The following is a 25,646-nucleotide window of genomic DNA, read 5'->3' on the forward strand; positions in this document are numbered from 1 at the left end:
ATGAAACGCGTTGAGTGCTACTAGAGGCCAAGATACATCTGGTTTCATTATGTACATTTTTTTATTGATTCAATTAATGATGACATTGTACATATTGCATCATATTCCACATTACTTTTCTATGGTATCATCTGATGTGCATTTTTCTTTTGTATAGAACTACATTTCTCCAACACTACCAATTACTATCTATCAAAGAAATTCTCAGACCTTTGTTTATTTCACAGCTTTTGGAAAACTATCTGGCTTAATTTCATTCATTATTTTTTGTCTTGGTACTTCACCTCACCCTTCTTTTTACTGAAAACTAGCCAAGTTTCTCCATCATGGATCCACTGTGAATAGAGAAATATGCATTTACCTGTCCATTTTTGACTTTTTTTCTGAAGTAATTATCTTCAATTCACCATCTGTCTTTGGTCTTCCATATAGTGCCAGAGATTCTGTCTAAAGAACCAAAATTACATTGAGTCAAAATGCTGACCATCTTCTCATGACAGAGACAATAGTGAGGGTACTCATCTGACCTTTATTCTTTCTAATTCTACTGTTTCCTCAGATTCCCATCTCACTGATTAAATTCATTTTAACAAAACCATCATGGTTTTAAATTTAATTAACCACTTACCGACCGGCTCCTGTACATATACGTCGGCACTTTGAAGATGGATATCTCGGTAACGGCAGCAGTTGCTGCCACAACCGAGGTATCCATCTTTACAGGAGCCGGTTCTGTGTATGATAATGGTGGTCTCTGCGGCGGGTTCGCCTCAAGATCACCATTATCGGCGGAGAGAGAGGTGCCACCCCCTCCCGCCGCTCTCCTGCGCCCTCCGCCACTTATCGGAGCCATCGGTAGCGGCAGAGGCGATCGGGACATTTCTGTGCCTGGGTATGGAGACGAGTGAGGTTAAGATGGCCGCCACCCGTCCCCATACCATTGGACGGCTGAAGCGACGTCATTACGTCAGCTCCGCCCACTTTTCTTAAAGGCATATTTTTTTTTATGTCATTTTTTCAAACGACTTTTTTTTTTTGCATTTTAGTCCAAATATGAGATCTGAGGACTTTTTGACCCCAGATCTCATATTTAAGAGGACCTGTCATGCTTTTTTCTATTACAAGGGATGTTTACATTCCTTGTAATAGGAATAAAAGTGACACCATTTTTTTTAAAACAGTGTAAAAATAAATAAAGTATTGTAAAATAAATAATAAAAATTTAAAAAAAAATGTTTAAACCCCCCTGTCCCGACGAGCTCGCGCGCAGAAGCGAACGCATACGCGAGTAGCGCCCACATATGAAAACGGTGGTCAAACCACACATGTGAGGTATCACCGCGCCCGGTAGAGCGAGAGCAATCTGTCTAGCCCTAGACCTCCTCTGTGGTGCAAAACATGCAACCTGTAGAATTTTTCAAACATGTAAACACCTAAAATCCAAAACGAGGCTAGTCCTTAAGTGGTTAACTAGGAAACTTCAGGCAATATATTTATGTTATATTATAAGGTTTCATAATATTTCATAATATTTTCTGTGTTTAAATCTTCTATAGTTTATAGCTAATTTTCATTCAAGAATGTACATTTCCAGGAGTGTTTGGAACATTTCTTTCTGCTCAGATACCCTAATTTTAATGCCCATCTGTATTTATTAGCTGGATAAAAATACATTTTAGCTTGAGTTATGGCACCTAAATAAACTTAAAGCGAACCTTTATTTAAAGCCGATCTTTAAGGAACTTTACAAGTCTGAATGAAAAATTTATGGTTCATCATAATGTGTTTGAGCGGTTTAATTTAAAAAAAATCCACCAACCAGTCAGTTGACTTTGCCCAGATAGAGACTATGTCACCAGTCTGCTGCTGGCATTTCTGCAGTCTCCCCCACTGATCAGACTTCAATATTGTAAAGCAAGTCAAAAGTCACAAGTTGAAAGGCTGCAGTAGAATCTGATCTGTGGCAGACATTTGTGAACACAGCCATTAACTGCTCCGATACCAGAATTTACATATCTATGTCACCTCTGAACCAGCATCTCAGTCTAGGGAGTACATGATAATTTTAAATAAAGATGATGTCACCCTTCTTGAGAAAAAAAAAGCAGAAAAAGGCATTTTTGGGAGGATGGGGTTATTTATGATCTTTGAGAGAGGGACTAAATCTCTCTAAGTGTTATAACTACACAGTACTTAGCATGTATACATAATATGAAAAAAATATCTGACGTTAGGTCCATTTTAAGCTAAACTGTATTCCTGAGCCTAAGGCAGGCCATAAACAGTGTGCATTTCCTTCCTGCAACCGTGAGTTGCAGGAAAGAAATTCACACGATTCCCCCATCAACGCAGACTGTTCTGACAGGGGAGTCCCTCCTACCAAGCCATTGCCTGCTCAGGGCGGGGGCGGGCAGGGGAAGCCATCCCCACCGGGACAAGATAGTGATTATTGCTAGCAGTCATAGCAGCCGCTAGCGATATTCGCAAGTGAATCCGGCAGATTGGTTGTACCACAGTTGATCAATCTATTAATTTGGTACATTCAGCCTGCCTACACATGGAAGGAATCTCTGCCAGTTCCTGCTGAACCGGCTGAGATTCAAATCGTCTATGGCCGGCCTAGGAAATGCAGGAAAAAGCATGAATAAATGTGCTATTGTTATTATTCATTATGTAGACCACTCTAGAATTCACCGATCAATAACAGGTGTTTTCTGCACTGAGCCCCCCCACCAGAGAATCTTTCAGTACAGTACCCACTGTCTCTCTGTTCGATAAAGAGTTAATTTTCCCTTTTATACATTCCCTTTTCTTCTACCTAAACCAAGTTTTGCAAGGATGTTTGCATTTTCAGTCAGAACAATATGATTTCATCATCACAGGCTTACCAAATGTTCAATAGATAACTGGAAGGTGGTAAGTTGCTTCAATGTCTCGTTGTCCCTTTTAACCTCATTAACACATTGAGCCAAATCCTAGGGAGAAACCACATATATATTCTATTTATAAACTGAATTTTTCATACATATATAATTGTATAGCTAAGAATTTCAGGTTAGTTAGTTAATAAGTTTATAATGTTCCAGCACTGAACATTTTAGTTCAATATTCTATATACATTACATATATTCTTTACCCTCATGGCATCTAGTGCTTGCTTTAAATTTTCCTTCTCTGTTGGTTCCACTGTGTGTTTTACCAGCTCCTGCATGGAAAAGGCAAAAATCTATGAGAACTTCGGCTATATAAGTACTGTAGCTCAGTAGACATTCCTCATAATAAACAAATATTAGTACCTGCAGTAAAAGATGATACTTTAAAACTCGTTGCATAGGCACCATCAACAAATCCCGTAGAGAGAAGCGGCCATTATTTGCTCTTTGAGAACATTCCTGCAAAACCATTGATATATCTGCTTTAGGTCTTTTGCATAAATGGAAATGTTAAATAGAACATTTGTAAAATATGCCTGGTTGCATTGCAAACGGAAATAAAGTTACCCAATAGACATAAGATTATTGGTGCCTGATTCAGCTGATTATTGTGAGACCAGCCAGTGATTATACTGTATATCATACTATACATATAGACAATATGTGAACTGCAGATACCACTTGGCTAACCGATATCAGTGAAAATCAGTTTTCTAGGGTGGATACCAAGATTCTGGGATTTAGTAGGGCACATATCAACATTGCCAAACAACATTTATTCAAGTACAAAGTTACTTCTTCCTTGCTATGGATAAAAATCTGGTGTTCCCCAGCTCCCAGTCTAGGCATCCTTGAAAACATGAACTCTAGTTGCCAATCATAACTGCACAACCCCAAGTGTTTGGGACATTTCCTCCACGCTACAAGCATGGAGGAAGATATATCAAAACTTCTATTTCTATGTACACAAATAATTAAATATATACATACATATAGACACCTCAAACACCAGTTTATCAGTGACTGTAGAGGGCAAGTCTTTTTGAGTATGTCTCTACCAGCTTTGCACATCTAGAGAGTGACATTTTTGCCCATTCTTTTTTGCAAAATAGCTCAAGCTCTGTCAGATAGGATGGAGAGCATCTGTGAACAGCAATTTTCAATTCTTTCCACAGATTCTCATTTGGGTTTAGGTCTGGACTTTGACTGGGCCATTCTAACACATGAATATGCTTTGATCTAAACCATTCCATTGTAGCTCTGGCTGTATGTTTAGGGTTGTTGTCCTGCTGGAAGGTGAACCTCCGCCCCGTCTCAAGTCTTTTGCAGACTCTAACAGGTTTTCTTGTAAGATTGTCCTGTATTTGGCTCCATCCATCTTCTCATCAACTCTGACCAGCTTCCTTGTCCCTGCTGAAGAAAAGCATCCCCACAACATGAGGGCTGCCACCATGTTTCACGGTGGGAATGGTGTGTTCAGAGTGATGTGCAGTGTTAGTTTTCCGCCACACATAGCGTTTCGCTCTTAGGCCAAAAAGTTTAAATTTGGTCTCATCTGACCAGAGCACTTTATTCCACATGTTTGCTGTGTTCCCCACATGGATTCTCGCAAACTGCAAACAATACTTTTTATGGCTTTTTTTTTTTCAACAATGGCTTTCTTCTTGCCACTCTTCCATAAAGGGCAGATTTCTGGAGTGCACGACTAATAGTTCTGTGAACAGATTCTCCCACCTGAGCTGTGTATCTCTGCAGCTCCTCCAGAGTTACCATGGACCTCTTGGCTGCTTCTTTGATTAATGCTCTGCTTGCCCGGCCTGTCAGTTTAGGTGGACAGCCATGTCTTGGTAGGTTTGCAGTTGTGCCATACGCTTTCCATTTTTGGATGATGGATTGAACAGTGCCCCGTGAGATGTTCAAAGCTTGGGATATTTTTTTTATAACCTAACCCTGCATTAAACTTTCCCACAACTTTATTCCTGACCTGTCTGGTGTGTTCCTTGGCCTTTATGATACTGTTTGTTCACTAAGGTTCTCTAACAAACCTCTGAGGGCTTCACAGAACAGCTGTATCACATAAAATCCCAATAAAATACATTTACGTTTTGGGTTGTAACATGACAAAATGTGGAAAATGTCAAGGGGTATGAATATTTTTTCAAGGCACTTTAATGCTCCAGTGCAGTTGAGGTTAAGATAACTGTGGGTGTTGTCACAGACTCTCATCAATGATTTTGGTTTCAGATCTAAACTCAGTTACAATACAAACAATGGCTTTAATTAATGAATCCGAAATAGGCATGGATCCCCCCCCATTGATTTTCTTTCACTTTGTATTTATTGGGGAAAAAAATGAAGGCATTACCAATACATAGTATACAGAAAGATACAAAATATAAATCACCAATTTTGTCCAGTTTTCCAAGGAACTAGATAAAGAAACAACACCCAATACAGGGGTCTCTCTCCCAAAACCAATAGCTGTGAAAAATAATCACTTCAGCCTTTGTAAAGAAAATAAACCAAGACAAGCAAATAGGTATGCAAAAATAAGGCAGAAGGGGGAAAAACATTGTCCATTAGAATCGGGAGTTACGCGATTGGTAAATGATAGGGTGGGGTCATAGGAAGACCAGGGAGATAACCCCCCACTAAAACCCATGCTCCTCTGGAACCTAAATAGGGGGTCCTTAAAGATATAGACATTTGCGCTTATTACGTCTTCATTCCCTCCTCTGAAAAATAAGAATATACACCGTTTGCTACTCAAGAGAGCAGAAAAAGAAAAATCCAAAAGGAAAAGAAAATTGGAGTAAGAAGAAGAGAAGAAAGGAAAAAAAAGGGAGAAAGAGAAAGCCAGGAAATAGGGGAAAGGAGGGGAACAAGATCAGGAGGAAGAGGAGGAAACCCCCCCCCCGTCTTGCTCCATCCTATCCCGGGGGGGCCATAAGATACATCACAGGCAGAGTGGAGCCTAATGTATATCTAAAAAATGGGACCCCATTGATTTTCTTTACCCGTGACTATGCTGCCTTTTCCACCCCCCTCCGCCTTTCATAGAAGACATACTATAGCTTAAGCATTACTACTCTACCTAAATAAAAAGGTTTTGCCATTAAATGAAAGTCAAACTCTATATTTTAATCAGAACTGTATTTTTCATGATTACTAATTGGCTTTCTGTTGGCATTTGGAAACTGGTGTCCAGTTTAGAAAGAGATATCAAAGTCACTTTACAGATCAGCTGTCCAAGGTTAACTTTCCTCACTGGGCTTCAACTGGTGATGCAAATAGCAATGTACAGCACCAACACAATTTTGCTTATCTGGGGTATTTGGCTTTAGTCAGAACACATAGCTTTTTACTTGCAATAAATTGGGTTAGGAGAAAGTAAATTGGTACAAACTAAAAACAGCTTGTAAACTCGATATTACAAACTATACACAGAAACAAGACTTTTAACACAATAACACAAACTGACAAAATTGTTTACAGTTAAAAGAAACTGAGGACAGATAGTTGTAGCAAGAGCACTTCCACTTTATAGCAAACTTACCTTTGAATTTGCCCTGTTCCCCCAATGACAGCTCCATGCTCTTCCTTGATGCTCCATAGCCATATGTGCCATCTTTGCTGAATCTTTTTTTGCTGCCAGCACTTTCCTCCTTTTCTAAAACTGTGTATGCATGATGCAGTTGTACCCTTCCAGCACTAGGCTGTACTCTTTGGCACCTTAAAGATGCCAAGAGTGTACACTGCACACTCTTATCAAAAAAAATTAAAATACCATTTTTATCTGTTAAATGTAAAACTTTTCTGAAAAACTACCGGGGTTAGCACCTTTCTCACCTAGGTGCCTTTCTTGAAAATGGCCCTGCATTTACAGGTGTCTTTCGTTGAGCTGTTTTAAACAGGACCTGGTGTCAGTGGCTGCATGTGGGTCCCAGTGGGCTTAGTACTAAAACCATCTTCTGCCAGTGGTCCAATATTAAGCTCCGGAGCTACCGCAACCAGCTCTTTAGGTTCTAATCCTTGTTAGTGATGCATATGTGTGAATTTGAGGGTCTGGATCAGGTCTTATTTGACTTCAGTGCAGTAGGTGTCACCCAGAGCTTCCAATGTTTAACTTGGGGTTTATTGGCAAGGAGTCTATTTTTTTTCTACTTTTTATAGGTAATTTGCACATTATGGTAAGTTCTCCAGACTCTCCCAGCATAGTTTAGTTCTGCTTATAACTAAACTTTTTTTTTTTTTTTTAAGTTATGGATAGAGTGCAGAGGGATCAGATTTGTATTGCTGTCTGTGTCCCCATTAGGGTGACCCACCCTTTATATTTGTCCTGGTGACTACTTTTATCACCAAAAGTGAAAGAAAATCCAACATTTTGAGTTGTTACAAGAACAGGTATAGAAGGGAAAATTGTCCACTAGTTCTGGTGACTCGGGAGACAACCAGAAATTACCTTTAATTTTGAGAGATTCCTTCCCACTTTTTGTTTTGGTTATGGGATAGGCAGTGAAGGAAAATCCACTGAACGGGACATAAATAGCATAAAAAACCCATCAGAGGTTATAACTCTCCCTTACTCTATCCAAAAAAAAAAAAATAGTTTTGGCATGAGGTCTACTTTAAAAACTAAGTAGATTATTCCTTTAATTTCCATATCTACACTCAGTTGCTACTGACCAATACAAACAATGGCTTATCAATTAACGAATTAGAAATACGCATTTATTTTCTTTATCCCATCCGTGGAAATTTCCCTGGTTCTGAGTGCTAACCAGGTTAACTGCAAACTTTCCTTTATGGTTGCATTATTGGTAATTCATTATGATCAGTGTTTTCATATTTAGATCAAACAAGTCTCCATACTCAAACACAAATTAATGTAGCAGTAATCAAGGTACTACTTTCAGGTGGAGTGATCTCGTGCTCAACAGTAGCAGCGTAGTTCCAGCTGGAGGGACGCAGTAGTGAAGAACGCAAACCATGGTCTAGACAAGTAAATTAACCCACTGCCACAAATGTTCCTTCCACTGCCACCAATGTTCTGTTCTCCCATCAATTACAGGGCATTTCTCTTCCCATTAACCACTGATGCCAGAATTTTTTTCCTTCCGCTGACCACCGATGACAGACATTTTCCCTACCCGTGCCCACCAACAGCAGACATGCCTTTTTTCCACTAATCACTGTTGTTGGGGCCTTTTCCGTTGTGCTGACCACCAATACAAGATGTTTTTATTTTTTCCTCTTGTTTACCAATGCTGCCCATTTTTCCTCCTAATGACCATAGGCGCAAGTTGAGAGGACTGGGGAGACACGCCTGAGAGGACTGATAGAGAGTAGTCTGAGATGGGTGCAGAACCTGAAGAGAGGACTGGGGAGGCATGCCTGAGAGGACTGGGAAATTGCAGTCAGAGATGGGTGCAGAACCAGAGGAGAGAACCGTGGAAACATGGGCAGTAGGGATGAGCCAAACACCCCCTGGTTTGGTTCGCACCAGAACTTGCAAACAGGCAAAAAATTTGTGTGAACACTGTTAAAGTCTATGGGACACAAACTTGAAAAATCAAAAGTGCTAATTTTAAAGGCTTATATGCATGTTATTTCATAAAAAGTGGTGTGGGACTCGGGTACTGCCCCAGGGGACATTAGAGTTGCCACCTCACCCCTTTAAACCCGAACACATATTAATTACACAGGTTCTGAGGCTAATTGAATGCAGGTTAGACACTAAGTGAGTTTAGCTTCCACCTTAATCAGCCACAGAACCTGTGTAACTAATATGTGTTCGGGTTTAAAGGGATGAGGTGGCAACCGTAGGGGACATGTATCAATGCAAAGAAAAAGTTTTAAAAACGTCCGTTTTTCCAGGAGCAGTGAATGTATTAAAGCTTAAAGTGAAACAAAAAAAATTAAATATTCCTTTATATATCGTGCCTGAGGGGTGTCCTTAGTCTGCCTGTAAAGTAGCTCCTCTTTCCCGTGTTTATAACAGTACCACAGTAAAATTACATTTCTAAAGAAAAAAAATGTCATTTAAAACTGCTTGCGGCTGTAATGTATTGTCGGATCCTGGCAATACAGATACAAATCATCGAAAAAACGTCATGGGTCGTATCATTGCCCCCCCCCCGGTCCATTACCAGGCCCCTTGGGGCTGGTTTGAATATTAAGGGGAACTCCGCACCAAAATTTTAAAAAACAATTGCGTGGGGGTCCCCCCAAAATCCATACCAGGCCCTTCAGGTCCAGGTCTGGTATGGATATTAAGGGGAACCCTGCGCCAATTTAAAAAAAAATGGCGTGGGGGTTCCCCAAAATTCCATGCTAGGCCCTTCAGGTCTGGTATGAATTTTAAGGGAAACATAAGCCAAAATTTAAAAAATGGCGTAGGGGTCCCCCCCAAAATCCATACCAGACCCTTATCCGAGCACTTAACCTGGCAGGCCGCAGGAAAAGGGGTGGTGAGAGAGCGACCCCCACCCTCCTGAACTGTACCAGGCCACATGGTGAGGGTATTTTGGGGTCCCCCCTAAACACCTTGTCCCCATGTTGATGAGGACAAGGGCCTCTTCTCCACAACCCTTACCTGGTGGTTGTGGGGGTCTGCGGGCAGGGGGCTTATCGGAATCTGGAAGCCCCCTTTAACATGGGGACCCCCAGATCCCACCCCCCATGTAAATGGGTATCGGGTACATTGTACCCCTACACATTCATTAAAAAAAATGTAAAAATGACAGTAGACAGTTTGGGACAAGTCCTTTATTAACCACTAGACGACCAGTTATACTGCGGCAGGTTGGCTGGGCAAATTGTCGTAGGTATACGTCGGCCGCTTTAAGACCACTAGGGGGTGAAAAAATGGTCTGGTCAGGAAGGGGGAAAATCCTTCCAGGTTGAAGTGGTTAAACAAAAAAAAAATGTCCCACGATGTCTATTCATCTTCGATCATAGCGCCAACGACCTGAGAAAAAGAACGAAAAAAAAAAACCCGGAAAAACACCTCGATGGGAGGCTCCCCCCGACTGGAGCCTTTTTGCGCTGACAGCTCTTATATAGCTGAGGGCGGGGCCACCCAGTGATATAAGCAAGTGACCCCGCCCCTTCTAATGCAATGTGACGTCACGTAACTTCAGAGGGGATGGGGTCACCCGTTTACCCCGCCAGATGGCCCCACACTCAGCTATATAACAGCCTTCAATGCAAAAAGTCTGCAGTCACAGGGCCACCTCCCATCGAGGCACAGTTTTTCATTTCCAGTTTTGTTTTCTCTGTCCGTCGGTGCTGTGATCGAAGATGGATGGTCATCACGGGACTTTTTTTTTTTTTTATCAAAGGACTTGTCCCAAACTGTCTCCTGTAATTTTTATTTTTTGACACTTTTTTGGTTAATGTACAATGTACCCGATACCCATAGGGGGCCTGGGATCTGGGGGCTTCCAGATTCCGATAAGCCCCCCGCCCGCAGACCCCCACAACCACTGGGCAAGGGTTGTGGGGAAGAGGCTCTTGTCCCCATCAACATGGGGAGTTGATGGGGATGGAGACCCCAAAACACCCTCCCCATGTTGAGGGCATGTGGCCTGGTATGGTTCAGAAAGGGGGCTGCTCTCTTGTCCTCCTCTTTTCCTGCAGCTAGGTTGCGTGCTGGTCTAAATTTTGGCGCAGGGTTCTCCTTAATATCCATACCAGACCTGAAGGGCCTGGTATGGATTTTGGGGGGGGGGGCCCACGCCATTAAAAAAAAAAAAATTGGCGCAGGGTGCCCCTTAATATCCATACCAGACCCAAAGGGCCTGGTAATGGACTGGGGGGAACTCACGCCGTTTTTTTCAATGATTTTTATCTATATTGCCGGGATCCGGCAATACATTACAGCCACATGCAGTTTTAAATGACATTTTTTCCTTTACAAATGTCAATTTGCTGCTCTCATTCATAAAACTACAAGCAGCCTAACATATTGTGGGGCGTGGACTCAGCCCCACCCAGCCTGAGCTATGATTCAATCATGACAAGGAATAGGGGCGGCTCTGAGAAATTATCATAAACACTTTATTTTAAATAAAATATCCACTCACATGAAAGTAGGAGAAGGCATGTACAGGAGCGTAGTGAAGGCTGAAAGGCTGAAAAACACAGGGCTGCAGGTAGAAGCTGTATCAGTGTAGCTGGAGCACAATCCAATCCAGGCAAGCAGGGGTGCAGATGACTGAGCACATACACACATAGGTGAAATGCAATGTCCCTGGAGGATGGTATCGGTAGTCCAGTGGAAAAGGAAGGAACCAGTCCAATAATAGCATGAATATCTGTGGAAAGGAGGAGAGAGACGTCTGGCTGGATGGCAGGGCTGCGCTGTATCTCCAGCGATCGTACTGTCCCTGTGTGGTGAGGGAAGAGACACGGCCATGTATGTGAGATGGAAACGAGGCTTGGAAAGCAGACACAGGCCGGCGCCGAGCCGTGACGTCATCAACATGCGACGCGTTTCTGAAATTGCTAGCTATAGATGGATGGAATAGCCGCATTCCTTTTTCAAGCATGGATACACAATACATGGAGGGGTTTAATATAGGCGGACCGAGGGGCGGAACCAAAAACATGAATGGAGACACAGGCTAATGAAGAGGGGAAGGGGAGGAACTAAGGAAGACAGGAAATGGGGCAGAAAACAGGAAATGGGGCAGAAAACAGGAAATGGGGCAGAAAATGGGACAGAAAACTGTGAAAACAGGAAATGGGGCAGAAAACAGGAAATGGGGCAGAAAACAGGAAATGGAAAACAGGAAATGGGGCAGAAGATGGGACAGAAAACTGTGAAAACAGGAAATGGGGCAGAAAACAGGAAATGGGGCAGAAAATGGGACAGAAAACTGTGTGTATAATTTAAAAATGGTAAAGAATAATGGAGAAAATATTTTTTGAAAAATAAATAAATAAAAAATGATGATGAAAGAATGACAAGCTAAAAGTAGATATAAATATATGAATATTGTAAATAATATAAATAAATATGTAAATAATAAAAATAGATATATGGTCAGGGAATAAAAAAAAAAAAAAAAAAGTATGCTAGAAAATAAAAAACTATAGAAATAAATATACATGTATAAATATAATAAATGGATATAAATGGATGTAAATATAATGGATAGATATAAATGAATGTATGATTGGAGAATGTGGAAAAAACAAAAAATTATAAAAAAATCATGTAACGGAAGAGTTATATAATGTATGAAATTAAGGATATAAGCTGGATGCCATATTGGAGAAAAAGAGACGGAGTATATGTGCACATATACATACGATTGATAACGAGAGGGAAAAAAGGGAGGGAAAGAAGAGGAAGAGAGGGGGGGGGAAGAGGAAGGGAAAGGGGGGGCAAAGGGAAAAGAAGAAAAAGGGGGGGAGGGAGGGGGGGTTTTGGAAGGAGGGGGGGGTGTTTGAAGGAAGGCAAGCATATACATGTATATACACATACACACACGCATATACACAAGTATGCACATACACACCTATACACAAGAGGCATCACTTCACCTCCTGGGTTACCAATACTTACTGGAACGAACCCGCCACCCCCAATAAAATATATTATATAAAACAGGTGGGAAGATAAAACCTGTGATAAAATGACAGAAATATATATACCTATAAATATAGACATAAAACATATCCAAAATACAGTATCAGAGTAATCAGTAAAGGAAATGTAAGGCAAGAAAGACTATAGTACTGTGGCTATTTCTATACCTTCATTGAGGCCACCGGGCGAGAGGACGTCAAGGCAATATATCCAAAACGTCTCTCTCGCACACAGTTTTTTAAAACGTTCAGCTTGACTCATAGATTTAGAGATTTGCTCGATAACCCACACTTCGAGACCAACGGTGGATTTTTTGTGATGTTCAGCAAAGTGACGAGGAACACTATGTAGGTCTTTGCCACCCTCAATGAGTCGTCGATGTTGTCCAAACCGTTGCCTCAGAGGGCAGATGGTGCGTCCAACATAGATCAACCCACAAGGGCACTTTAGGCCATATACAACGAACTCAGATGAGCAGTTGTAAAATTGATCCAATAAGTATGTTTTACCTTTAGAAACAAAAGATTTTTTACCATGCTGGACAAATGAGCAAGTTTTACAGCGAATCTTTTTACACTGAAACATGCCCACTAGGGGTATAAGCTGGGTGGGGTTAGTAATGATATGATCTGACGGAAATTTACTCGGAGCAATTTTATTTTTCAAAGATGGGGCCTTCCGGTAAGTAATCCTAGGTATGTTTGGGAGAATAGTTTTGAGGAGGGGGTCTTGTTGAAGTATGTTCCAATGTTTTTGCAAAATATTTTCAATTTTTTTATATTGAAAATGAAAAGTAGTCAAAAATCTCATCGAGTGGTCTGATGTGACTTCCCTTGCTTTTTTGGTGAGTTTTCCTTTTGAATAGTAATTACAAGCTTGGTCCACTAACTCTTGGGGATATTCTTTATCAGCAAACTTCTTTTTTAGTAGGAGACTCTGGGTGTCATAGTCAGTATCTCGAGTACAATTTTGTCTAAGGCGGCAAAACTGGCCTCTGGGTATGTTATTGATCCATTTTGGGTAGTGGCAACTCTTATAATGTAAAAAAGAGTTGCCAGCTGTGGGTTTGATGTAATTCTTTGCAATGATACTTTCATCTACATGACTCAATTCGAGGTCCAAAAAGGCCAAGCAATTGGGATCAGAGACGTGTGTGAAAGATAAACCGTAGGGATTGTGGTTGCAGTGGTCTACAAATGAAGTAATAGAATCAATAGGACCATCCCAGATTACAATTAAATCGTCTATGAATCGGCCAAAAAATACAATGTAGGATGAATACGGATTGTTATGTGAGATGTAATGTTCTTCCCAATATCCCATAGCTAAGTTGGCGTATGAGGGAGCGAAGTTGGCTCCCATGGCAGTCCCTTGTATTTGCAGGTAGAATTCGCCATCGAAATTGAAATAATTGTGAGTCAAACAGAAATTGGTAGCCTCCAAGATAAATGCGGCATGTCTGGGGTCCATAAAAGGATCTTGTGCAAGGTAGAATTCCAAAGCTAATAGGCCAAATTGATGGGGGATGGAGGTATAGAGTGAGGTAACGTCTAATGACAACCATATGTAGGAAGACTCCCACTTATAAGGTGTAAGTAATTCTAGGTGTGCGCACCGTCTCTGATGTAGGAAGGTAACTGTTGGACAATCGGTTGAAGAAATTGGTCAAAATACTGACTGAACCCAGTAGTGACACTGTCCATGGCAGCCACAATGGGTCTGCCAGGAGGAGAGGTAAGGTTTTTATGTACTTTGGACAAGTAATAAAAATATGGGGTCTGATAGAAACTTTTAGTGAAAAAAGAGGCTTCAGTTTTGTTAATCACTCCGCGTTCAAGAGCTGACTTGACTATCACGTTAACCTCAATAGTAAAATCTATGATGGGGTCTTTTTTGAGCTTCCGATATGTAGTCTTATCAGAAAGGAGTCTATTGGCTTCTTTGATGTAGTCAGCTTTGTTAAGCAAAACTATACCTCCCCCTTTGTCCGCAGATTTGATAATGACATCTGACGTGTGGATTAAAGAATCTAAGGCCTGAATTTCTGAGGGGGAAAGATTGTGTATATGGGGTGGTACACGAGATGAAGACTGGCAAAGTTTAAGAAAGTCGGCATAGACTACTCTATAGAAACTTTCCAGGTAAGGCCCTTTGGATTGAGCAGGATAGAAAACCGATTTAGGTTTGAGGGATGAGTATGAAATGGGTGGGGAGGTGGCGAGATGTTGTGTGAGAAGACTGAGTGTGTCTTCTTCTCCAGTGAGAGATTCCAAAGCATCAATGATGTCACCATCATATTCAAAAAGATCTGGGGAAGGAATAACGGAAGGAAAATCAATAGTATTGGTATTGGGTTTGTTCTGTTTGGCAAGAAAAAATCTTTTTAATGTCAGATTCTGAATATACCTATTAAGATCTTTAAATAAAAGAAAAGGGTTGGGCTTATTTATGGGAGCAAAATTGAGTCCTTTACTAAGTAAGCTGATATCAGTGGGGGAGAGCTGAAGGGAAGATAGATTGTAAATTTTCACAGTTTGCGGAGTTTTGGTGTGTATGGTCTTGGACTTGTTACGTCCTCCTCTGCAACCTCTCCGGTGAGTTTTCTTTTTCTCCGGTTGGTTCGAGGAGGACTTGAGGCTAAAAAAACCCCAGGGTCCGAGGTTATGGAAGAAGAAGATGGGGGAAGGGAAGAAACATCTACAATGTTAGCAGAGGTAGAATCAGATGATTGGATGGGGATATGTAGTTCTGCAGTGTGAATCGGATTATGGGTCACACTTTGAGTATCTATAGGTTCCATATTAATGGACCTCAAGGTACTGGGTTTATGTGTGTTGGGGTCATTGGTTTGACCTCTAATTAGAGATAAGGAATTGGATGAGGGATTTTTAGTGGAACTATTCTGGGAAGTATTAGTCCCAGTATTGGGATATGGGACCCTTTCTTTATGGGACGGTCTATTGTAAAATTTGTTGAGATCATGGATCAAACCTACATAGTGTTCCTCGTCACTTTGCTGAACATCACAAAAAATCCACCGTTGGTCTCGAAGTGTGGGTTATCGAGCAAATCTCTAAATCTATGAGTCAAGCTGAACGTTTTAAAAAACTGTGTGCGAGAGAGACGTTTTGGATATATTGCCTTGACGTCCTCTCGCCCGGTGGCCTCAATGAAGGTATAGAAATAGCCACAGTACTATAGTCTTTCGTGCCTTACATTTCCTTTACTGATTACTCTGATACTGTATTTTGGATATGTTTTATGTCTATATTTATAGGTATATATATTTCTGTCATTTTATCACAGGTTTTATCTTCCCACCTGTTTTATATAATATATTTTATTGGGGGTGGCGGGTTCGTTCCAGTAAGTATTGGTAACCCAGGAGGTGAAGTGATGCCTCTTGTGTATGGGTGTGTATGTGCATACTTGTGTATATGCGTGTGTGTATGTGTATATACATGTATATGCTTGCCTCCCTTCAAACACCCCCCCCCCTTCCAAAACCCCCCTCCCTCCTCCCCTTTTTCTTCTTTTCCCTTTGCCCCCCCTTTCCCTTCCTCCCCCCCCCCCCCTTTCTCTTCCTCTTCTTTCCCTCCCTTTTTTCCCTCTCGCTATCAATTGTATGCATATGTGCACATATACTCCGTCTCTTTTTCTCCAATATGGCATCCAGCTTATATCCTTAATTTCATATATTATATAACTCTTCCGTTACGTGATTTTTTATAATTTTTTGTTTTTTCCACATTCTCCAATCATACATTCATTTATATCTATCCATTATATTTACATCCATTTATATCCATTTATTATATTTATACATGTATATTTATTTCTATAGTTTTTTATTTTCTAGCATACTTTTTTTTTTTTTTTTTTTATTCCCTGACCATATATCTATTTTTATTATTTACATATTTATTTATATTATTTACAATATTCATATATTTATATCTACTTTTAGCTTGTCATTCTTTCATCATCATTTTTTATTTATTTATTTTTCAAAAAATATTTTCTCCATTATTCTTTACCATTTTTAAATTATACACACAGTTTTCTGTCCCATTTTCTGCCCCATTTCCTGTTTTCTGCCCCATTTCCTGTTTTCACAGTTTTCTGTCCCATCTTCTGCCCCATTTCCTGTTTTCCATTTCCTGTTTTCTGCGACCTTTTCCTGTTTTCTGCCCCATTTCCTGTTTTCACAGTTTTCTGTCCCATTTTCTGCCCCATTTCCTGTTTTCTGCCCCATTTCCTGTTTTCTGCCCCATTTCCTGTCTTCCTTAGTTCCTCCCCTTCCCCTCTTCATTAGCCTGTGTCTCCATTCATGTTTTTGGTTCCGCCCCTCGGTCCGCCTATATTAAACCCCTCCATGTATTGTGTATCCATGCTTGAAAAAGGAATGCGGCTATTCCATCCATCTATAGCTAGCAATTTCAGAAACGCGTCGCATGTTGATGACGTCACGGCTCGGCGCCGGCCTGTGTCTGCTTTCCAAGCCTCGTTTCCATCTCACATACACGGCCGTGTCTCTTCCCTCACCACACAGGGACAGTACGATCGCTGGAGATACAGCGCAGCCCTGCCATCCAGCCAGACGTCTCTCTCCTCCTTTCCACAGATATTCATGCTATTATTGGATTGATTCCTTCCTTTTCCACTGGACTACCGATACCATCCTCCAGGGACATTGCATTTCACCTATGTGTGTATGTGCTCAGTCATCTGCACCCCTGCTTGCCTGGATTGGATTGTGCTCCAGCTACACTGATACAGCTTCTACCTGCAGCCCTGTGTTTTTCAGCCTTCCAGCCTTCACTACGCTCCTGTACATGCCTTCTCCTACTTTCATGTGAGTGGATATTTTATTTAAAATAAAGTGTTTATGATAATTTCTCAGAGGCGCCCCTATTCCTTGTCTTTTTTTAGCTATTGGAACTCGCTTTTGGTTTCTTGGTGGCTGCCCTGACTGAGACTGTGGTTTTATATTACCAGTGTACACATCTGTACACCCACATTCCTGGACTATTAGGTACTATATTGTAAGGTATCTGCATATTGCGCCTTGTTACTTGTTTTATGATTCAATCATGGCTCTCACAGCAGAGCACGCTGTGGTCAGGTGCATGCTTTGGCCAATCAGCAGCTGTCAATGCACTGTGATCTCGCAGTACATTGACGGTCTCGCCGTTCATTATGGGGCATTCCGCGGGAGTGTATATATCGACAGTGTATATAGTTAGTCCTGTGTAAATTTTCTACAATCAAGTGTGCATCCCATATACCCTTACCCATCCAAGTTAATTCCCCTCAATAAAAATACAAAACAAAGTGCATTGACTGTTTTCTAAGATTGACTGGAAATTGTGTGCCTGGCTGTGCGGGGTGACAGGTGGACTACAACATTCAGCAGCCCTCATGAGGGTACTTTAACCACTTAAGGACCGCCTAACGCCGATTTACGTCGGCAAGGCGGCACGGGCAGGCAAAATCACGTACATGTACGTGATTTGCCTCTCGCGGGTGGGGGGTCCGATCGGACCCCCCCCCCGGTGCCCGAAGCGGTCCCGTTCTGTTCCCCCGCGATCCGAGATGAGGGGGAGGCCATCCGTTCGTGGCCCCCCCCTCGCGATCGCCGCCGGCCAATGGGAACACTCCTTTGCTGCTGTATGCTAAACAGCAGCAAAGGAAATGATGTCATCTCCCCTCGGCTCGGTATTTTCCGTTCCAGCGCCGAGGGGAGAAGACATCAATGTGAGTGCACAACACACACACACACAGTAGAACATGCCAGGCATACAAAACACCCCGATCCCCCCCCAATCACCCCCCCCCCTGTCACAAACTGACACCAGCAGGTTTTTTTTTTTTTTTTTTTTTTCTGATTACTGCATAGTGTCAGTTTGTGACAGTTACAGTGTTGGGACAGTGAGTATTACCCCCCTTTACGTCTAGGGTACCCCCCTAACCCCCCCTAATAAAGTTTTAACCCCTTGATCACCCCCTGTCACCAGTGTTGCTAAGCGATCATTTTTCTGATCGCTGTATTAGTGTCGCTGGTGACGCTAGTTAGTGAGGTAAATATTTAGGTTCGCCGTCAGCGTTTTATAGTGACAGGGACCCCCATATACTACCTAATAAATGTTTTAACCCCTTGATTGCCCCCTAGTTAACCCTTTCACCACTGATCACCGTATAACCGTTACGGGTGACGCAGGTTAGTTCGTTTATTTTTTATAGTGTCAGGGCACCCGCCGTTTATTACCTAATAAAGGTTTAGCCCCCTGATCGCCCGGCGGTGATATGCGTCGCCCCAGGCAGCGTCAGATTAGCGCCAGTACCGCTAACACCCACGCACGCAGCATGCGCCTCCCTTAGTGGTATAGTATCTGATCGGATCAATATCTGATCTGATCAGATCTATACTAGCGTCCCCAGCAGTTTAGGGTTCCCAAAAACACAGTGTTAGCGGGATCAGCCCAGATACCCGCTAGCACCTGCGTTTTGCCCCTCCGCCCAGCCCACCCAAGTGCAGTATCGATCGATCACTGTCACTTACAAAACACTAAACGCATAACTGCAGCGTTCACAGAGTCAGGCCTGATCCCTGCGATCGCTAACAGTTTTTTTGGTAGCATTTTGGTGAACTGGCAAGCAAGCACCAGGCAGCGTCAGGTTAGCGCCAGTACCGCTAACACCCACGCACGCACCGTACACCTCCCTTAGTGGTATAGTATCTGATCGGATCAATATCTGATCCGATCAGATCTATACTAGCGTCCCCAGCAGTTTAGGGTTCCCAAAAACGCAGTGTTAGCGGGATCAGCCCAGATACCTGCTAGCACCTGCGTTGTGCCCCTCCGCCCGGCCCAGCCCAGCCCACCCAAGTGCAGTATCGATCGATCACTGACACTTACAAGGCACTAAACGCATAACTGCAGCGTTCGCAGAGTCAGGCCTGATCCCTGCGATCGCTAACAGTTTTTTTGGTAGCATTTTGGTGAACTAGCAAGCACCGGCCCCAGGCAGCGTCAGGTTAGCGCCAGTACCACTAACACCCACGCACGCAGCATACGCCTCCTTTAGTGGTATAGTATCTGAACGGATCAATATCTGATCCGATCAGATCAGATCTATACTAGCGTCCCCAGCAGTTTAGGGTTCCCAAAAACGCAGTGTTAGCGGGATCAACCCAGATACCTGCTAGCACCTGCGTTTTGCCCCTCCGCCCGGCCCAGTCCAGCCCACCCAAGTGCAGTATCGATCGATCACTGTCACTTACAAAACACTAAACGCATAACTGCAGCGTTCGCAGAGTCAGGCCTGATCCCTGCGATCGCTAACAGTTTTTTTGGAAGCTTTTTATTGAACTGGCAAGCACCAGCGGCCTAGTACACCCCGGTCGTAGTCAAACCAGCACTGCAGTAACACTTGGTGACGTGGCGAGTCCCATAAGTGCAGTTCAAGCTGGTGAGGTGGCAAGCACAAGTAGTGTCCCGCTGCCACCAAAAAGACAAACACAGGCCCGTCGTGCCCATAGTGCCCTTCCTGCTGCATTCGCCAATCCTAATTGGGAACCCACCACTTCTGCAGCGCCCGTACTTCCCCCATTCACATCCCCCAACGAAATGCAGTCGGCTGCATGAGAGGCATTTTTATGTGCTCCCGAGTACCCCTACCCAACGAACCCCCCCCAAAAAGATGTTGTGTCTGCAGCAAACGCGGATATAGGCGTGACACCCGCTATTATTGTCCCTTCTGTCCTGACAATCCTGGTCTTTGCATTGGTGAATGTTTTGAACGCTACCATACACTAGTTGAGTATTAGCGTAGGGTACAGCATTGCACAGACTAGGCACACTTTCACAGGGTCTCCCAAGATGCCATCGCATTTTGAGAGACCCGAACCTGGAACCGGTTACAGTTATAAAAGTTAGTTACAAAAAAAGTGTAAAAAAAAAAAAAATATATATAAAATAAAAAAAAATAGTTGTCGTTTTATTGTTCTCTCTCTCTATTCTCTCTCTCTATTGTTCTGCTCTTTTTTTACTGTATTCTATTCTGCAGTGTTTTATTGTTATTGTTATTGTTATTGTTATTATGTTTTATCATGTTTGTTTTTCAGGTATGTAATTATTTATACTTTATTGTTTACTGTGCTTTATTGTTAACCATTTTTTTGTCTTCAGGTACGCCATTCACAACTTTGAGTGGTTATACCAGAATGATGCCTGCAGGTTTAGGTATCATCTTGGTATCATTCTTTTCAGCCAGCGGTCGGCTTTCATGTAAAAGCAATCCTAGCGGCTAATTAGCCTCTAGACTGCCTTTACAACCCGTGGGAGGGAATGCCCCCCCCCCCCACCGTCTTCCGTGTTTTTCTCTGGCTCTCCTGTCTCAACAGGGAACCTGAGAATGCAGCCGGTGATTCAGCCAGCTGACCATAGAGCTGATCAGAGACAAGAGTGGCTCCAAACATCTCTATGGCCTAAGAAACCGGAAGCTACGAGCATTTTATGACTTAGATTTCGCCGGATGTAAATAGCGCCATTGGGAAATTGGGGAAGCATTTTATCACACCGATCTTGGTGTGGTCAGATGCTTTGAGGGCAGAGGAGAGATCTAGGGTCTAATAGACCCCAATTTTTTCAAAAAAGAGTACCTGTCACTACCTATTGCTATCATAGGGGATATTTACATTCCCCGAGATAACAATAAAAATGATTTAAAAAAAAAAAAAATGAAAGGAACAGTTTAAAAATAAGATAAAAAAGCAAAAAAATAATAAAGAAAAAAAAAAAAAAAAAAAAGCACCCCTGTCGCCCCCTGCTCTTGCGCTAAGGCGAACGCAAGCGGCGGTCTGTCGTCAAACGTAAACAGCAATTGCACCATGCATGTGAGGTATCGCCGCGAAGGTCAGATCGAGGGCAGTAATTTTTGCAGTAGACCTCCTCTGTAGATCTAAAGTGGTAACCTGTAAAGGCTTTTAAAGGCTTTTAAAAATGTATTTATTTTGTTGCCACTGCACGTTTGTGCGCAATTGTAAAGCATGTCATGTTTGGTATCCATGTACTCGGTCTAAGATCATCTTTTTTATTTCATCAAACATTTGGGCAATATAGTGTGTTTTAGTGCATTAAAATTTAAAAAAGTGTGTTTTTTCCCCAAAAAATGCGTTTGAAAAATCGCTGCGCAAATACTGTGTGAAAAAAAAAAATGAAACACCCACCATTTTAATCTGTAGGGCATTTGCTTTAAAAAAATATATAATGTTTGGGGGTTCAAAGTAATTTTCTTGCAAAAAAAAAAAAACTTTTTCATGTAAAAAATAAGTGTCAGAAAGGGCTTTGTCTTCAAGTGGTTAGAAGAGTGGGTGATGTGTGACATAAGCTTCTAAATGTTGTGCATAAAATGCCAGGACAGTTCAAAACCCCCCCAAATGACCCCATTTTGGAAAGTAGACACCCCAAGCTATTTGCTGAGAGGCATGTCGAGTCCATGGAATATTTTATATTGCGACACAAGTTGCGGGAAAGAGACAAATTTTTTTTTTTTTTTTTTTTTTTTTGCACAAAGTTGTCACTAAATGATATATTGCTCAAACATGCCATGGGAATATGTGAAATTACACCCCAAAATACATTCTGCTGCTTCTCCTGAGTACGGGGATACCATATGTGTGAGACTTTTTGGGAGCCTAGCCGTGTACGGGACCCCGAAAACCAAGCACCGCCTTCAGGCTTTCTAAGGGGCGTGAATTTTTGATTTCACTCTTCACTGCCTATCACAGTTTCGGAGGCCATGGAATGCCCAGGTGGCACAAAACCCCCCCAAATGACCCCATTTTGGAAAGTAGACACCCCAAGCTATTTGCTGAGAGGTATAGTGAGTATTTTGCAGACCTCACTTTTTGTCACAAAGTTTTGAAATTTGAAAAAAGAAAAAAAAAAAAAGTTTTTTCTTGTCTTTCTTCATTTTCAAAAACAAATGAGAGCTGCAAAATACTCACCATGCCTCTCAGCAAATAGCTTGGGGTGTCTACTTTCCAAAATGGGGTCATTTGGGGGGGGTTTGTGCCACCTGGGCATTCCATGGCCTCCGAAACGGTGTTAGGCAGTGAAGAGTAAAATCAAAAATTCACGCCCTTAAAAACGCTGAAGGCGGTGATTGGTTTTCGGGGCCCCGTACGCGGCTAGGCTCCCAAAAAGTCCCACACATGTGGTATCCCCATACTCAGGAGAAGCAGCTAAATGTATTTTGGGGTGCAATTCCACATAGGCCCATGGCCTGTGTGAGCAATATATCATTTAGTGACAACTTTGTGCAAAAAAAAAAAAAAAAAAGTGTCACTTTCCCGCAACTTGTGTCAAAATATAAAATATTCCATGGACTCAATATGCCTCTCAGCAAATAGCTTGGGGTGTCTACTTTCCAAAATGGGGTCATTTGGGGGGGGGTTGTGCCACCTGGGCATTCCATGGCCTCCGAAACTGTGATAGGCAGTGAAGAGTGAAATCAAAAAGTTACACCCTTAGAAATCCTGAAGGCGGTGATTGGTTTTCGGGGTCCCATACGCGGCTAGGCTCCCAAAAAGTCCCACACATGTGGTATCCCCGTACTCAGGAGAAGTAGCTGAATATATTTTGGGGTGCAATTCCACATAGGCCCATGGCCTGTGTGAGCAATATATCATTTAGTGACAACTTTTTGTAAATATTTTTTTTTTTTTTTGTCATTATTCAATCACTTGGGACAAAAAAAATAAATATTCAATGGGTTCAACATGCCTATCAGCAATTTCCTTGGGGTGTCTACTTTCCAAAATGGGGTCATTTGGGGGGGTTTTGTACTGCCCTGCCATTTTAGCACCTCAAGAAATGACATAGGCAGTCATAAACTAAAAGCTGTGTAAATTCCAGAAAATGTACCCTAGTTTGTAGACGCTATAACTTTTGCGCAAACCAATAAATATACGCTTATTGACATTTTTTTTTACCAAAGACATGTGGCCGAATACATTTTGGCCTAAATGTATGACTAAAATTGAGTTTATTGGATTTTTTTTATAACAAAAAGTAGAAAATATCATTTTTTTTCAAAATTTTCGGTCTTTTTCCGTTTATAGCGCAAAAAATAAAAACTGCAGAAGTGATCAAATACCATCAAAAGAAAGCTCTATTTGTGGGAAGAAAAGGACGCAAATTTCGTTTGGGTACAGCATTGCATAACCGCGCAATTAGCAGTTAAAGCGACGCAGTGCCAAATTGGAAAAAGACCTCTGGTCCTTAGGCAGCATAATGGTCCGGGGCTCAAGTGGTTAATATATACTGCTGACCACTGCACTCTATACAATTTTGTTGTACATTGCATAGTACTGACTGCTGTACAGTATATACTCCTCTCCAAATGTTTATTTTCTCAAAAGTTGCTGGCTGCTCCCTCTAGACCAAGGGTCTCCAAACTTTCTAAACAAAGGGCCAGTTTACTGTCCTTCAGACTTTAGGGCCGGAGTGGCCATTGGAAGTAGAAAAGGCCCCCGTGTCAATGGGAGTATAAAAAAATTACATAGTGCCTGTAGTCAATAGAGAGAGGAATAGTACCCCATCATTGGTATTAGTGGGAGGAATAGTGCCCCATTGCTGGTGTCAGTGGGAGGAAAAATGCCCTATTGTTTGTATCAATGAGAGGAATGGTTCTCCACTGTTGGTGTTAGTGGAAGAAATGGTGCCCCCTTGTTGGTGTCAGTGGGAGGAATAGTGCCCCGGAGGCTGAATAAAGCAAGCAAAGAGCCACATTTGGCCCACAAGCCGCAGTTTGGAGACCACTGCTCTAGACCATGCCCAATTTTCAGTCACACTTTTTTTCCCATTCTAGGTTACTTTCCGGTATTCGTTTGCCTCAAACAGCAAAACAGCTAAGTTCAAGGGGTTGTAAAGGTAAATTTTTTTTTTTTTTTAAATAACAAACATGTTATACTTACCTTCACTGTGCAGCTCGTTCTGCACAGAGTGGCCCCGAACCTGGTCTTCTGGGGTCCCTCGGCGGCTGTCTCAGCTCCTCCCAGCAATAACTAACCACCTTAATGCGAGCTCTCTCGCATGGTGGTTAGTTATTGCGGGCGCGCTCCCGTGATACAGCCGGCGGTTATAGCCGCTCGCTGTATCACTCGGCCCCGCCCCCGGCGCGCCGCGTCATTGGCTGTGATTGACAGCAGCGCGGGCCAATGGCTGCGCTGCTTTCAATCCATCCACTATAGCCAATCAGCGACCAGGCTGATCGGCTGAATGGAGGTCGGGAGCGAGCGGCCGAGTTTCGAGGTGTCAGGTAAGTAAAACAGGGGGGGCTGGGGGCGGCGGTATTTTCAAAAGTTTTTTCACCTTAATGCATAGAATGCATTAAGGTGAAAAAATTTATACCTTTACAACCCCTTTTTACGCCTGATTCCTTCCCATTGGGAACCCATGGCCAGTGGCAGGCACTGGCCAAATTTCGATCCATCTATGACCTTTCACATTACAAAAAAGTCAATCTAATGATCTTCTTCTTGCAATCTGGCTTATTGGAAAATTTTCCTTCAGTCATACTATAGCCAAATGGCTGCAGCACTGATCAGTGTATTCTGACTGCGGAGGAGACAATAATAATGTGGAGGATTCCTCTACCCACCTCGCTTGCATAGATGGGGAAATCCATAAGTTTTTTTTCTTATCAGCCCAGTGACTGATCCTAAAAAACTGATCCATGTAAGTCCAGGGTAAAGCCGTACATAGATGAATCGAATCTCGGCCGGTTCAGCAGGGACCAGCTGGGATTCAGTCCATCTATGTTCAGGCTGGTTGATCCATTGACTTCAATAAAATTAGCCTGTCAGATTTATTTAATTCGATCACTGCCTGCAGCTACAGCTGCCAGCATTGACCATTGTGTTCTACCGTCAAGGAAGGCTCCCCTCTGGGGAACACAATAGCGTTGTGGAAGGGATCAAGCAACTTTACACCCATGGTGGAAGGAAAGAAAATTGCATAATCTATGGGCTGCTTAAGGAAGAGGCATTGCGGCCTATTTATTTAGCCCAATGTCTGCCCCATCAGTTTATGAACTCTAGCTCTTTA

The 25,646-nt window shown here is 42.4% G+C and overlaps 1 protein-coding gene across 1 annotated transcript in view; it reads right to left on the reverse strand.

The window, feature by feature from the left end:
• Positions 1 to 25,646, reverse strand: part of VAV1 (vav guanine nucleotide exchange factor 1) — a 150,047-nt gene that overhangs the window by 33,866 nt on the left and 90,535 nt on the right. The window contains exons 10-13 of the mRNA XM_073615306.1: positions 3,297 to 3,392; positions 3,137 to 3,205; positions 2,889 to 2,975; positions 362 to 447 (exon numbers count right to left, since the gene is read on the reverse strand). Coding sequence (XP_073471407.1) covers positions 362 to 447; positions 2,889 to 2,975; positions 3,137 to 3,205; positions 3,297 to 3,392 — 338 coding nt within the window. The remainder of the gene's footprint in view (positions 1 to 361; positions 448 to 2,888; positions 2,976 to 3,136; positions 3,206 to 3,296; positions 3,393 to 25,646) is intronic.

The sequence above is a fragment of the Aquarana catesbeiana genome, linkage group LG02 (genome assembly GCF_042186555.1).
Source record: "Aquarana catesbeiana isolate 2022-GZ linkage group LG02, ASM4218655v1, whole genome shotgun sequence".
Taxonomy (NCBI): Eukaryota; Metazoa; Chordata; class Amphibia; order Anura; family Ranidae; genus Aquarana; species Aquarana catesbeiana.